We start from the raw sequence: 12,919 nt of genomic DNA on the forward strand, positions 1-12,919 counted from the left end.
TCTGTCTAGCTGTGTTAATGTTTCCTTCAACGCTGTTTTCAAAGTTTAAATTATGCTATTTATTCATCCTACATTTTTTATTACCCCTCTTCCTCATTCAGTTCCATTGGAAAGAACACTTTTTTTGTTCTTTTCACATTGTTTCCCCAGGTCATATTATAATATTCAGCATCTTGTAGATGCACAATAAATATTGTTCAATAAATAAATGATTTTTCATTTAAAGAGGTTCACTTGTGCACTGTGTGTCTGTGAATAAAACAAGTGTTTCCATGGTAATATCTGAAAAACTAATTATTGAAATATTTGTCACTGCTGAATGGAATAAATTAAACCATGATTCTAAAATTTTGTGAACATCCATTACATGCCAAACATTGGCTAGATACATATCTATAAATAGAGGCTATTACCTGTTTTTTCTGACCTGTGATATTCCCATGATAAGCAGACTTTATACTGCTGCAGTCTTGGTCAGAGAGAAGGGATTAAGAGAGATAAAGCAAAGTATGCTTTTAACCCAGACGTAATTAAGTTGATGCTAAATAGCACATCTCAACTTCTATAGATAGTGATGAAGCTTAAATTATACTCCACTAGATTTATTTATAGTGACAGGGAAAGCTCCTTCCTGAAGGAAAAAGAGCTGAAGTGGTCTGTTGCCTAAATAATTCTCAAACAATAAGTATTCTGAGACTAAACAGGAGACCTTGACTCACACCTAGAAATGCAATATTTTCAGTACAGTCCTGCATCAATGAACTGCCTAATTCCGTATCATATTGCCCTAATTCCGTATGTATAGTAAGCAAGAGTTAAGCATCTGAAATAAAATCCTGGAGACCCTGTTAAGGAGGTAAGATGTAGAACAGAGTTATGGAAGGCCCTCTGGCCAACACTGGTCACTGACGTTCTCTATTTCTCTTCTGTGTTTGCTTCTGAGTGTGGTGGTATCATGCGTAGTGAAGGAAGATACTGGTTTCTCCTGGAAGAGCTGTTACCTGTTCCTCCACCCGTCCAGCCAGATTCCCATTCTCTTCAGACAGAATCTGCTTTATCCCAAGCTGACTCCTTCTCAGCATTTGATAGATGTTTCTTATCTCTGATGGAATGTGTCCTAGCTCAAGAAGTCTTTTCATTAAGATAGTTCATTTCCCCTCATCTCTTCAGCCTTTCTGCCCAGAGGATTTGACATATTTTCTTGCAATTCTGTCATCTCTAATTGTATGATATGTTTTCCAGAGAGAAAAGTCTATCAGGGAAGAAGACTGATGTTTAGGGTGGTGTTTGTCACTGAATCCCTGGTACCTAGCCAAGTCCTGGCACATAGTTTGTGTTCAATAAATATTTACTGAGTGACCAAAACCACCATCCTATTAGACACATGAACTTTCAGTTATTTATCTTGCTTTCTAATTGTGAAATCCTCAACCCATACACTTAAATTTGCTTTGACCACTAAGGAGGAGTGAGTAGAGAGAATCTTTGTACTTATCCTGTTAAACTGAGGGCTAAGTAATCTGTAGATGACTATATCATGCCGTTATTGTACTAAAGGTATCCATCATCTTATAACTTTTAACTTAATTTACCTATAACTATTGGGGGAAATGTTTTAAATAAGAGTAACTAGCAATCAGAAAATACCACATTAACATTTAATCTTGAAATGGAGGGAGTATTTAACAGGATTCTAATCAAAAGGGATTCACGTTGACTTTTTCTGATAAGGACTATGAACTCTTTCTCTCCATCATGGGTGGTTGTTACTCCCTTAAGGGAACCAATTCAAGGCAATGGCACCTTTCACTTCAGAATCATAAGAAGGTGGCAGGGACAGACAGGATTTCTCACCGTACTTTCAAAGTGAACCTATGCCAGTTTCAGCACATATGTATCATGAACGAGAGAGGTCTGTGTTTAGAGAAAAGGACAGTGGCCTCCCTTCTTTCTTTCTCTTTTGACTCTTTGTTTAAATGAGTCCGATTCAGTGGAAAAGAGTCAAGCACAGTAGAGTTTCCTATGTTCATGTCGATACTGGTTTTCATTTTGTGAGATGACTTAAAAACCTGCTTACAGCAGCTTGCTCAGTCCAGAAGGTTTTTACGGATTGGGGTTTTTTAAAAATGGCTTTTGCTTGATTATTGCTAAAGATCTCCAGCTGCATCATCTCCCAGGCAGCTGATCCCCTTTGAGGTTAGCCTTAAATCCGTATCTTCCAAGAAAACCAGATATTTCAGAATCACTTGTACTCCTTTCTCTGAGGCCATTATACAGCAGACATTAATTGTTGAAAAATACTGAGATGGCTGTGAATTTAGCGCTAATTCAGTTTTTGACATTTGTTTTTCATGAGAGTGTGATAATGAATATTCTCATTTCAAAGTGAGTCATCCATTTTTGTGGTATTACAAGACATGATCAAAAGTATATCTGAGCTGAACCTATATAAGTGAACACTATTAAGTGTGGATTACAAATATGAATTTTGGAGACATCAAAAATGAGATACTTGAGCCATTAAAAGTGACCTAGGAATGATGCAATGAATCAAACATGAGTTCTGACTGCCACAAGGAATTCAGGAGTTATTTGAACAACTGCCTGTATATCAACCAGTCAGCCATATGTTCAAAAATTATGCTGAACAAAGATCTGATTTCTTCATGTAAATATGGACTCTAATAAACATGCCTAAACAAATTCATTTGAGGATAAGATTGTGCAGAGGACACACACAACATAAACATTTTTTCACAGAATGAGTCATTTGTTTTGATTTGCAAAAATCATAAAACAAAGAATCAACTTTCGTTTTTTATTTTGATCTTGCATAGGAAAGGTGATGAAACAACGCATTTTTTCTGAGGATAAAAACTGCTGAGGAATCATTAAAACCTTGGAAACAGTCAAAATCCACAGGGTAAACCTCCAGATTCCAGGAGGTCCAAAGGCATGCATGTCAATATCATAAGTGAAGCCAATGTGGAATTTTTGAAATATCAATGCCATTGACTCTCTGAACTTCTGTGATGAGTTTTGCATGAACAATGGAGTTTTATTTAAATTCTAAAGCATTTGACAGTTGCTGTACGATCAAAAATGTCTGGCTTATAACTCTGTGACTGGCTATATTACCCCAGCAACAGTCTGGCCCATACAACAGTATCCTTGAAACTGACCTGCATATATTTTGATCAGACTCTCACCATTAAACCCATTCACCAACTTAGCAAAATGATATTTTACTGCCAAGTATATATACACTCCATCCTCAAAGAGTCATAAATAAAAACACTCAAAAGATAAGACCAATAGAGGGCAACTGGACATGGTAGAATGAAGAAATACTGAAACTAATGTTCAAATGTTAGTTTTAAAAAGATGTAACCTTTAGCATATCACTGCTGAAGGCGAATATTTTGATTATAACAATATGATGTCTAGGTGTTTAGAATTAATTTTATTATTAGAATTTTAGCTTTTACTTTGTGTGTGCATGCACAGGTATGTGTGTCTTATTTTGGTAGATGGAAACAATGCTAATCTTTCCGATGTATGAGAATAGTCTAGGGGGAGATGTCCGCTGTTTTATAGGCGGTAACAACTTCATCTTTTGTAATAATTACATAAAAATATAGCACCACAGTGCTATTCCTTTCTTAGGTGGAAAAATTCTGACTTTTGTCAGGTAAACTGCTTGGCAGATAGTAAGTTTAATTCCTAACACCCACATGAGGCACAAGAATAGTTGGATTAACAACTCCAGTGTCATGCTGTCAGCTGCTGTTTATTTAAATTAAAATGTCACCATCCAGAAATAAATTAGGAAGTTGAAAAACGATAAATTTCTTAAACATACAGTACTTTGGCACCTTGTTAAAATAAATCTATTACATTTGTGGTTTTTTCGAACTTTACATAGACTATTTCCATTTTGACATTCAGAGTATAGCAGGTTTGCTTTTTGTTTTTGTTCTTTCTTAATTCTCTCCTTCCCTCCCTCCCACCCCCACCTCCTTCCCTCCCTCCCACCCGCCCTTCTTCCTTTCCTCAATCCTTCCTTCCTCCCTTCCTCCCTCTTTCTCTCTGTCTCATTGTCCTATTTATGCTGTATAAGACAGATTTTTAAAACAGTTCCACCAATACACATCAGTACACAATTATCGGATGCTCTACTTCCATGTCTAAAACATGCTATTGGTCTCATGTCTATTTAAATATATCTACATTTTTACAGATTTAAAAACTCACTTCCTACAACAGCTCTTTCTTCCTGGGGTTCCATTATTACGTGTTACTCCTACATTTGATACGAACAAACAAGCCTTCCCTATGGGCTTCGCCCTCGCCTCCTGTCATTTGAAGGCTAAAAATTTGGCCCCGTCACTCTAAGACCTCCCCTGCAATCATCCATATCCCGAGATATTTCAAGATAGTGTTTTGGCTCTGGGTTCTGGGCACAGCAAGTTGTTCCATTACAGGAGCCAATTTGGTCTTAAGCAGAAAGAGAATTAACATCTCCAAAAGAAAAATACTCCCTCTCTGTTCCCATTTGGATGTGTCTTGCCTATGATTTTGCAGATTATAAATGATGCAGATGCACACTGTAATGCAGGTTAATCAAGTATGAGACAGCTGTATACAAACAAATTCAGTATTAACAACATGGAGATATTTACTTGGCCGGGTTTTCCATTTTCACATAAAAATGCCTCATATTCGGATGCGAATTCAGGGGCGTTGTCATTGACATCCAGCACTTTAATAGCAACAGGTACTCGGGATATCTGACTGTGGTTCCCTATGGGAAGGAAAAAATAACATCAGCATTGAGGATATTGCATTGTGACGTGCAACTCAACCTTCTCCTTGACAGCATTGTGGGTCTGGTTCAACTTCCCTTACTGAGGGTGTTTTCCACATGGTGATTATGGAATCTGACCACTCAGTAAGGAGAAAACAGCCAGTGCTTGGCTGCTTTTAAAAAGTATAAATTATTATTCCAAACACCATTTGCTGGAGCTTAGCTTGATAAAGACAATCTCTGAATAAATTAAAAGAGGTTTCCTAGATGAAGAAATTTTATTGATAAAGCACATTGTACGAAAGAGAAAATGCTGTATGCAAAAAAGATTGATCTCTCTGTTTTGGGTGAACACAGCCCATTTTTGCACTATTACTTGTTTGACTGATTATATATTAAAGAAGAACATCAAATACCACAAAAAAAGGCCAGAACCAAATCAACTGTTGAGAGTGTATCCTTAACAATGATAAAAGGGATACTCTTAAAGATAGGGAATCGTATCATTTATGAATTTTATTTTTTATTAAAAATTGACCATGGGATCTTTTTGGATAAGTCCAAGTCATTTTTAATATTGTCATTTTCATGAAGATTTTCATCTTCTATTATTATCTGTAAACAGATAACAATCTTTTAATCTTTCCAGGTCAATTCCAGTAGCATAGAACTTAATACGTAAGCCTTAATCCTTGAGTCTTTAAATTTAAAAAGTTATATATACATAGTACACAAACACACACACACACACACACACAGATGCATGCACAAAAATCTGGTCCATTAATACACTGCTGACTTGGACCACAGGATGATTGTTCATACAGTACTGTTTGCACCATGTAATAATCTTTTGATCTCTTGTAAATTATACAGAGTGCATCAAAAATGGCCAATTATTTATTTGCGTTTCTGTGGCACTGATTATTTACAAGCAAGTCAAGAGGGGAAGAAAACTCTGGCCTTTGAATATGAAGAAACAGTCTTGTATTTGATATATCAAAATCTTCCTTTTGACAATTGATTAAATTCAGACCTCTGTACCTTCAAATACTCAATTTTTTCATTAACTATAAAAGCACTTTAAAGCACATGCCAAATAATCAGAGCCATGTTACAAATTTAGAGTTGGTTAGCCCCACAGGCAATGCTACGAGATTTGAATTTAGTTAACTATCATGGCTGTTCTCCAACATTCTAATTTGATTAACTCTGGATGGATGAATACTATCCTTTGGAATTCCAACCACCTCAGTAATGGAACGTAATCTCACTTCACCAGAACCACACCAGTGGCCTTAAATGTCTCACCTGATAGATTCTGTATCTTTTTACTGTCTTATGTATAATGAATCAATTCATTCTCATTCAGAGAAGCAGCAGCTCCCTAGCTTCAATGGAGAGGAAAATCTGAAAAAAGGTATAATACGTAACCCTAAGACAAGAAACTCACATTTTAGCCTTTTTCTACTTGACTTGGGTAAATAAAGGAGTTATAAGGTGTCTGAGATAAGGTATGATTATATCCGTGAAGACTGACATTTCTTTTCTAGTCTGGCCCGAGCTGATAGCAGCTGCTGGAGAGGACAAGGGAATCTAGCGTTCACAGGAAACAGGCACTTAGAGCCCCGTCTTTGCCTCCCACTACCTGTGAGATTCTGAATCTTATTTAACCTCATTGTATTCCTGAGGAAAGTGAAGCTCAAGACCTTGACACCTTATTTACAGAACTGTTATAAATACTATGAGAAAAAATTACAGGTGCTCAGATCATATTGGGCACATAGTTAAGGTATCTTAGCTTTTGCCTTTTAAAACTGTAAACGCCAGCACTGAGCATCCTGAGTGTGCACTACGTACAGCGCAAGATGTTCCACAGAATCAAATCTTGTTCAGTCCTCACCACAGAGCTATGAAGGAGGTACTGTAACCCCCCATGCTTGTGGATTACTGATGTGGAGACTGACACTCAGAGAACTATATTGCCTTTACCAAGATGATGCAATTAAAACTTAACTCCAAGACTCCAAGATGTAGTTTTGGCCTTCCAAGCAGGAGCCATTTTCACAGTACAATAGTGATGAATTTTAAAACAAAATGTAGTTTGTTTGTTTAGGTAACTAGTCATTGCCATTCCCTCAAGAATGCTTATAGGCTTATTATAAATATTTATCTCAAGTTTAACCACTATTTGAAGTTTGACTACAAATATCAACTATCAAGCTGGAGGAATCTAATGGGCTGCACCACCACCAATATTCTCAGAATTGCACTGACAATCTGCACGCCTCCCTGAGAGAATGAACAATTTAAATCACGTATTATTGCTTGTGCTACTGTTTCACCCAGAGTCCCTTTAACTGGTTAATTTTATCTTGCAATTCTCTGTATTTCAACTGTGAGAACTATTGATTGCTTATTTATTTATACAGCACTCTTTCCTTCCATTCCACACCTTAGACCAATTCTTGTCTATATAAATGATTAGAGAAAACTTCTATTATGTTTCTGTCTTTAATCTCTCTAACCATTTAATGAATAAACAGCCAAAGATCAACACAGACTTGGATAGTGAATAATAGGTACACTGTCTTAGAAATCTGCAGGTACAAGAAAAAGCTATAGGGCGATGTTGATCTACTTAGATTCACTGACAGTGGGTGATTGTGCCGGGTCTACTAAATATGATATTTTTGTCTTTCCTCTTGTGCTGTCTGCACACAGGTACACATGTGTGCATATGTGCATATGCGCACGCACACACACACACACCCAACAGGCAAACATGCATACACATACAGATTTCATTCTCACACTTTGGCAAAAGGATAATTACATCAAGGCATATGTTCTTAATTTCTCTCTCCTCTTTTCTTAATCTCACTGTTCCAATAAATTGCAATTATCTCTTAGATCTAGACAGCCAGCAGGTAAAATTCAAGCAGAGAAGATGGAGAATCTCCATGAGCTTCTTTTGGGGATAACTTTCAACATTCAAATAATGTACGTTTTCTCTTACTGTAGTGTCTGGGGAAAGGATGGTATTTAACTCTCCAGGGGCCCAGATCCTAGAATCATACCATCTAATTATTTTGCTGTTAGAAATAATGTAGGTTTGGGAGCTATCACTTACTACCATTAGAAGGTCACGAATGATAAAGAATATTCCTCTGATTATGATATTTAATTTGTCTCAGTGGCTCTACAAGTATTTTGTTTTAATATAATGGAAAATAGGCTTTTTGTAAATGATTATATTTCCTTGTTTGGTATGACCTGTGAAAACTCAGAACTAAGTTTGGAATCCACCTCATAGCGGTAAAGAATCTCATGGTGTGCACTTTATTTATTATGTTTACCCCAAGTTCAATGTATTTCTTTACTCTTATTTAACAATTGGCTGAATTTACTAAATTAACGTCTTCTTATATAGTTGAATTCGATACATTTCTAGGTGTTTCCTTTTAATTTACTAGTGTATAGTCTACCTCATTAAAAAATATTAAAAGAAAGAAAACCTAAGCTGTATAGCCTGGCAATGAAAAGTGAGATGCTCGTGGAGTATGGCAAAATGGTTAGAATGTCTATACCTTAGTGATTGTGTAAAACATCCTGGACAGCTAACCCTAACCAGTGATACTGTAATCCCTCCTCTTTGTAACTGCTGAATTCCTTTTTACCCTTTATGATTCAGCCTAGGCCACATCTTTTCCAAAAAGCACTCTGAATACACAATTCAGTGTTTTTCTTCTTTTTATAGACTTACATGACAGCATGAAAAACCCCACAGACTCGATTCCCAGAAAAAGTGATAAAAATTATTAAACACAAAAGCCCCTGGAAAAGGTACTGATGGCATACAGCAAAACAAAACAAACAAAAACCCCCTGAAACTACCCATATTTATTTTTAAAAATCCAGTAAAATTTAGTAAGGAAGTCGTGGTATCTGATAAAGATCTGCTCGCTCCCTCCAGCCTCACAGCTCAGCAAGATAGGAAATACACTCCGACAACACAGGGCTGCCTCTGCCCCAAACTGATAGTGGAGGGCTCTTGTTAGTGGGGGTCGGCGGGGAGCAGGATGTTAGCACTTCTCATCCTACCCAGATACTTGTTGCTCAGGCTAAGTTCTGGGCAACTGCAGGTGGGGTTTGCCTCCTTCTGCTTACGGTACAGAGATTCTACGCTGGTTGAAGTGTCACTGAGAACCCTGGGTCCTGCTCATCCTTGCATGGCTCATAAGGGTCATTTCGCTCTGAGAGAGGTAAGCCAAGAAGACTTGAGGCTACCATTTCCCCCAGACCCCCTCCACAGGATAATCAGTTCCTTAAGTGGAGCATCACTTAGAAAGATGCCCTGGAGCAGTCCTGGTTCAGAGGTGTTGTCTGCGGATGGGTGGGGGGTAGGGAGCATAAAGCTGAGCACTCTGAATCTCTTTAACAAAAGAACTGACTTCATTTGCAAAGGTATGTGAATTTCAAGTCCAATGGTGGTTTCAAACTGGTAGAGGTTGTTGTGAAAAGCAAATGGGAAAAGATTGGGAGATTTGGTCCTTTCATGAAGCTGGCTGATAGAGAGAATCAGGCAAAGTCTCAGCTGGGAGGAGCCAAGACAGTCCTTGGCTGTGGCTGCAAAACCCCAATTTCTGCCTCCATCTTCACAGGGTCATCTGCTCTTCTCCTGTCTCCTACTCTTCCGTCTCTTATAAGAACACTTGTTATTGGATGTAGGGCCCAACCCAGGTAATCTAAGATGATCTCATTGTAAGATCTTTAACTTAATTACATATGCAAATACCCTTTTTCCAAATGTCACATTCACAGGATCCTGGGTGTAGGACCTGAACATATTGGTGTGTGTGGGGAGGGGGGCACTGTTCAACCCACTACATTCCCTCTTCCCAAAATCTAGGACATTTATGACTGAATAGAATGTTACAATCGTAAACTTGGTCTTTTTCTAGAAAACAAAGATGTGTGAAATTAATTTGGTTGTACATGCTTCTTTGAATTCATTCTTCGAAATATTATAAGATGCAAATTCAAGAAGGTTAAGTAACTAGTAACTCTGTCCTAAGAATTTTGTTAACACCCTTTTATCATTCATGAACATATCTTTCCTCATTCTTCTCTTTAGTTATTCAATCCATACTTGTATCTGTTTTTCCAGTTTACTAAGACAAAGCTCCTATAATCCCGGAATCCACAGTATTCAAGGCGATTCCACATTGTAATGGTTTCTTTATACTCTCAAGTATCCTGCATGTTGTTCCTTTACCAAATGTGGAAGAACATAGGAAGGAAGGACATTTTCCTGTAGATTTAAAAGAGCTTTGAATTAGTTTTAAATAATGAGTAGAAGTACCCTAGGTAAAGAGAGGGTGGGCAAATCTTTCAGATAAGAGTCAGCCACACATGAAAAGGCTCAGGAGCCCAGAGACCATGCCATCAGCTAAAAATCAGCAGCTCCAACGATGGGAGCCACCAGAGGAGTGGCTGTTGGTGATGTCAGGGACAGAACGTTGAAGCCAAACCAGGGAAAGTCTTCTGTTATAGGCTGATGGGTAAAGGCTGTATCATATGATCGTTGGTGAGCCACTTGAAATGATTCTTGATGAGATTTACAATGTTAAAAGTTAGCATAAAGCTTACTGATAAGAGAAGTTATGGCTTGTTTTATTTTGTTTTCTTAAATGTATGAATGTCTCAGAAATATACTTTGAAAATTTCTTAAAATTGCTAAAACAAAGAGAAAAACAATAAAACATAACAAGCAACTAGTGCCACATATCCCCAAAATAATCCCAAAACATGTTATCATTATCTGTATTAGATGAACATGCATGATTGAAATTACTTCAGCTTATCATAATTTTCAACACAAGTGTCATATTTAAGTGCTGAAGATTCACTTTTGTCTAAGTTAATGAAATGATGGGAGTTCAAATTTTAAAGATATTACAGAGCAATAAAATTAATTAGATAAGCTTCTAAGGAAATTATTCATGTCCTTTGTGACTGGCCCCAAAATGTTTGCCTTTCATCTGATACACAAATATTAAATATAAAGATATTATAATTAGAAACTTGATTAGCATTCATTAAAGATTAATTTTCTAAACACAGGAGATGCGACAAAGTGGTCTGGAAGGAAAAGCCTGTTTCAGTTGGTCACAAAAGTCAGACTGTTTTCAGAGAATGATGAAAAAAGGCTGAAATAGGACCTAGTATAAACAACTCCTTACTTCTACCATTTGAATCGTAGTGACTTCCTGTCACCTCTCTGTCACATAGACTCATGAATTGCCCATTAATTTTGCCCTTTTATAATCAAAGGTAATGGAACACTGCCAAGTCTACGTTACTTGGGAATTTGCTTCAACTAGTTTCCACGAGCTGCTCTTTTTGCAGGCATCGATTGAAATAAACAGCCTCTCCTTTTCAGGCTATGTGAGAGAAAAAATGATTTGACAAATTTAGGTATACTGATGGACTCAATAAATAATTCTTGAGCCTTCTACAAGTAGAAGGATGGAAGCCCTGAGCAGTAAATTACACTCAACAGGGGAAATGCAAAATAAGAGAATTTGTAATTGAACAGGGGTGAGAGGAACTGTGGAAGTGTATAAAATAGGAAGATTCAAACTGAATATATGATAGAAAAGATAGCAATTTAGGACATTTAGAATAAAACTGGTGGGAACTAGAAAGAAGGTCTCGGAAAATAATTTCGTTAGTGGATTTAGGCTCTCTAGTGACCAAAGATAAAACTTCATGATGTACATTTTGCCCAAAAAAGGTATGATAATTTATAAATCATTAGTGATGATTTATTAATCCATAGATTATTAGGTAGCATAGAAACAAGGTAGAATATAATTACCCAGTGGACACTAGCAGGGCAGAAATGCTGTTGGGGATATCTCTGACAGATTTTTCTCTTCATAGCATTATTTTTTATGCATTACCCTTTCACTATCACGGCAACTGTATTGATGCTGTGGTTCAAATACAGTCTATTGACTTCCTCAAATACGTACCAAGAAATGTCAACACTGAGGGAGCAGTTGACCACCAGAATTTTAATAATTCATGATTATAGGACTGTGAAAATTCCAGCAAGCTAGACTATAAAAAAGGAGTAATTCTGTTTTACTCCTTAAAATCTCAGTTGTATTTGCAGATTAGTTTAAAATTAACTGAGAACTTTAACCAGATGGGAACTTCAGTATCAAGTGAACAAAGCTTGTAAGGCAGAGCTTTTCTATTAACCAAGTAGCTCTCTCAGGAGATGGAGAGAAATGGTTTCTCTCATTGTGACAGTTGTGGACTTAGACATATTTGAAAATGTCTTAAACTCTCTGGAGAGAATGACTCTTAAATGGTGACTTTAGTTCAAGTCCTCACTGACCTCCGTTTTCCCTACTGACTAAAAAAATGCATTCTGCGCAGCTCCACCATTTTCAAATGCTCTGTAAATGGGGAGAAAAGGTGTAGGTCTCTAGTGTATTGCATTCATCTTAAGGGAACATGGAAGTAGTGAAATCCTTTATAATGGCTCGTCAAGCCCTCACTCCACCTTTTCCTACACATCGATCAGTGAGCCCTGAGGTATCCTTTCTCCAGATCACAAGAGTGGAGGTCCTAAAGAATAAAATAGTCACATTTATGGTTGTAAAATTTCAATCCTATGGGAAAAAATTTTAGAGCCACTGAGGTAAGAACTGATGTTATGAGCCTCTTAGATACTGTGTATTTATTAAATGTAGCTCTTTCACGGTCACACTCTAAAGGCAACATTAATGGCAGTTTGTAAATGAAAAACTAGTACAAATGGGAACGGAACTATTCCATTTTCCATTTTCTATTGATATGCTACGTAACATCATCTACTTTCGATTCTTTTTTTAATTAAGCAGTTACTAGTTTTGCTTCATTTTATTTTCATATACTAAATATTTTAACTTAAAATTTATAAATATGAATTTATTATTTGCCAAACTTTATTCCAAGACCTTTGTTTCACTGAGGATAGGTCTGCTTCTAGAGTTCTGAGTTAAACATACATAAACCAGTCATTTGTGGTTTATGATTTCTAGGGTTTTTTTTTCC

At 36.9% G+C, this 12,919-nt stretch overlaps 1 protein-coding gene and 1 long non-coding RNA gene across 4 annotated transcripts in view; one reads left to right on the plus strand and one right to left on the minus strand.

The window, feature by feature from the left end:
* LOC116665770 overlaps positions 1 to 12,919 on the plus strand; it is a 128,083-nt gene that overhangs the window by 76,380 nt on the left and 38,784 nt on the right. The gene's annotated exons all lie outside the window — the stretch shown is intronic.
* CDH8 (cadherin 8) overlaps positions 1 to 12,919 on the minus strand; it is a 313,666-nt gene that overhangs the window by 60,342 nt on the left and 240,405 nt on the right. For all 3 annotated transcript variants that reach the window (XM_032486452.1, XM_032486453.1, XM_032486454.1), the window contains exon 9: positions 4,683 to 4,804. In XM_032486452.1, the coding sequence (XP_032342343.1) occupies positions 4,683 to 4,804 (122 nt within the window). The remainder of the gene's footprint in view (positions 1 to 4,682; positions 4,805 to 12,919) is intronic.

This window comes from Camelus ferus, chromosome 9, assembly GCF_009834535.1.
Source record: "Camelus ferus isolate YT-003-E chromosome 9, BCGSAC_Cfer_1.0, whole genome shotgun sequence".
Lineage (NCBI taxonomy): Eukaryota > Metazoa > Chordata > Mammalia > Artiodactyla > Camelidae > Camelus > Camelus ferus.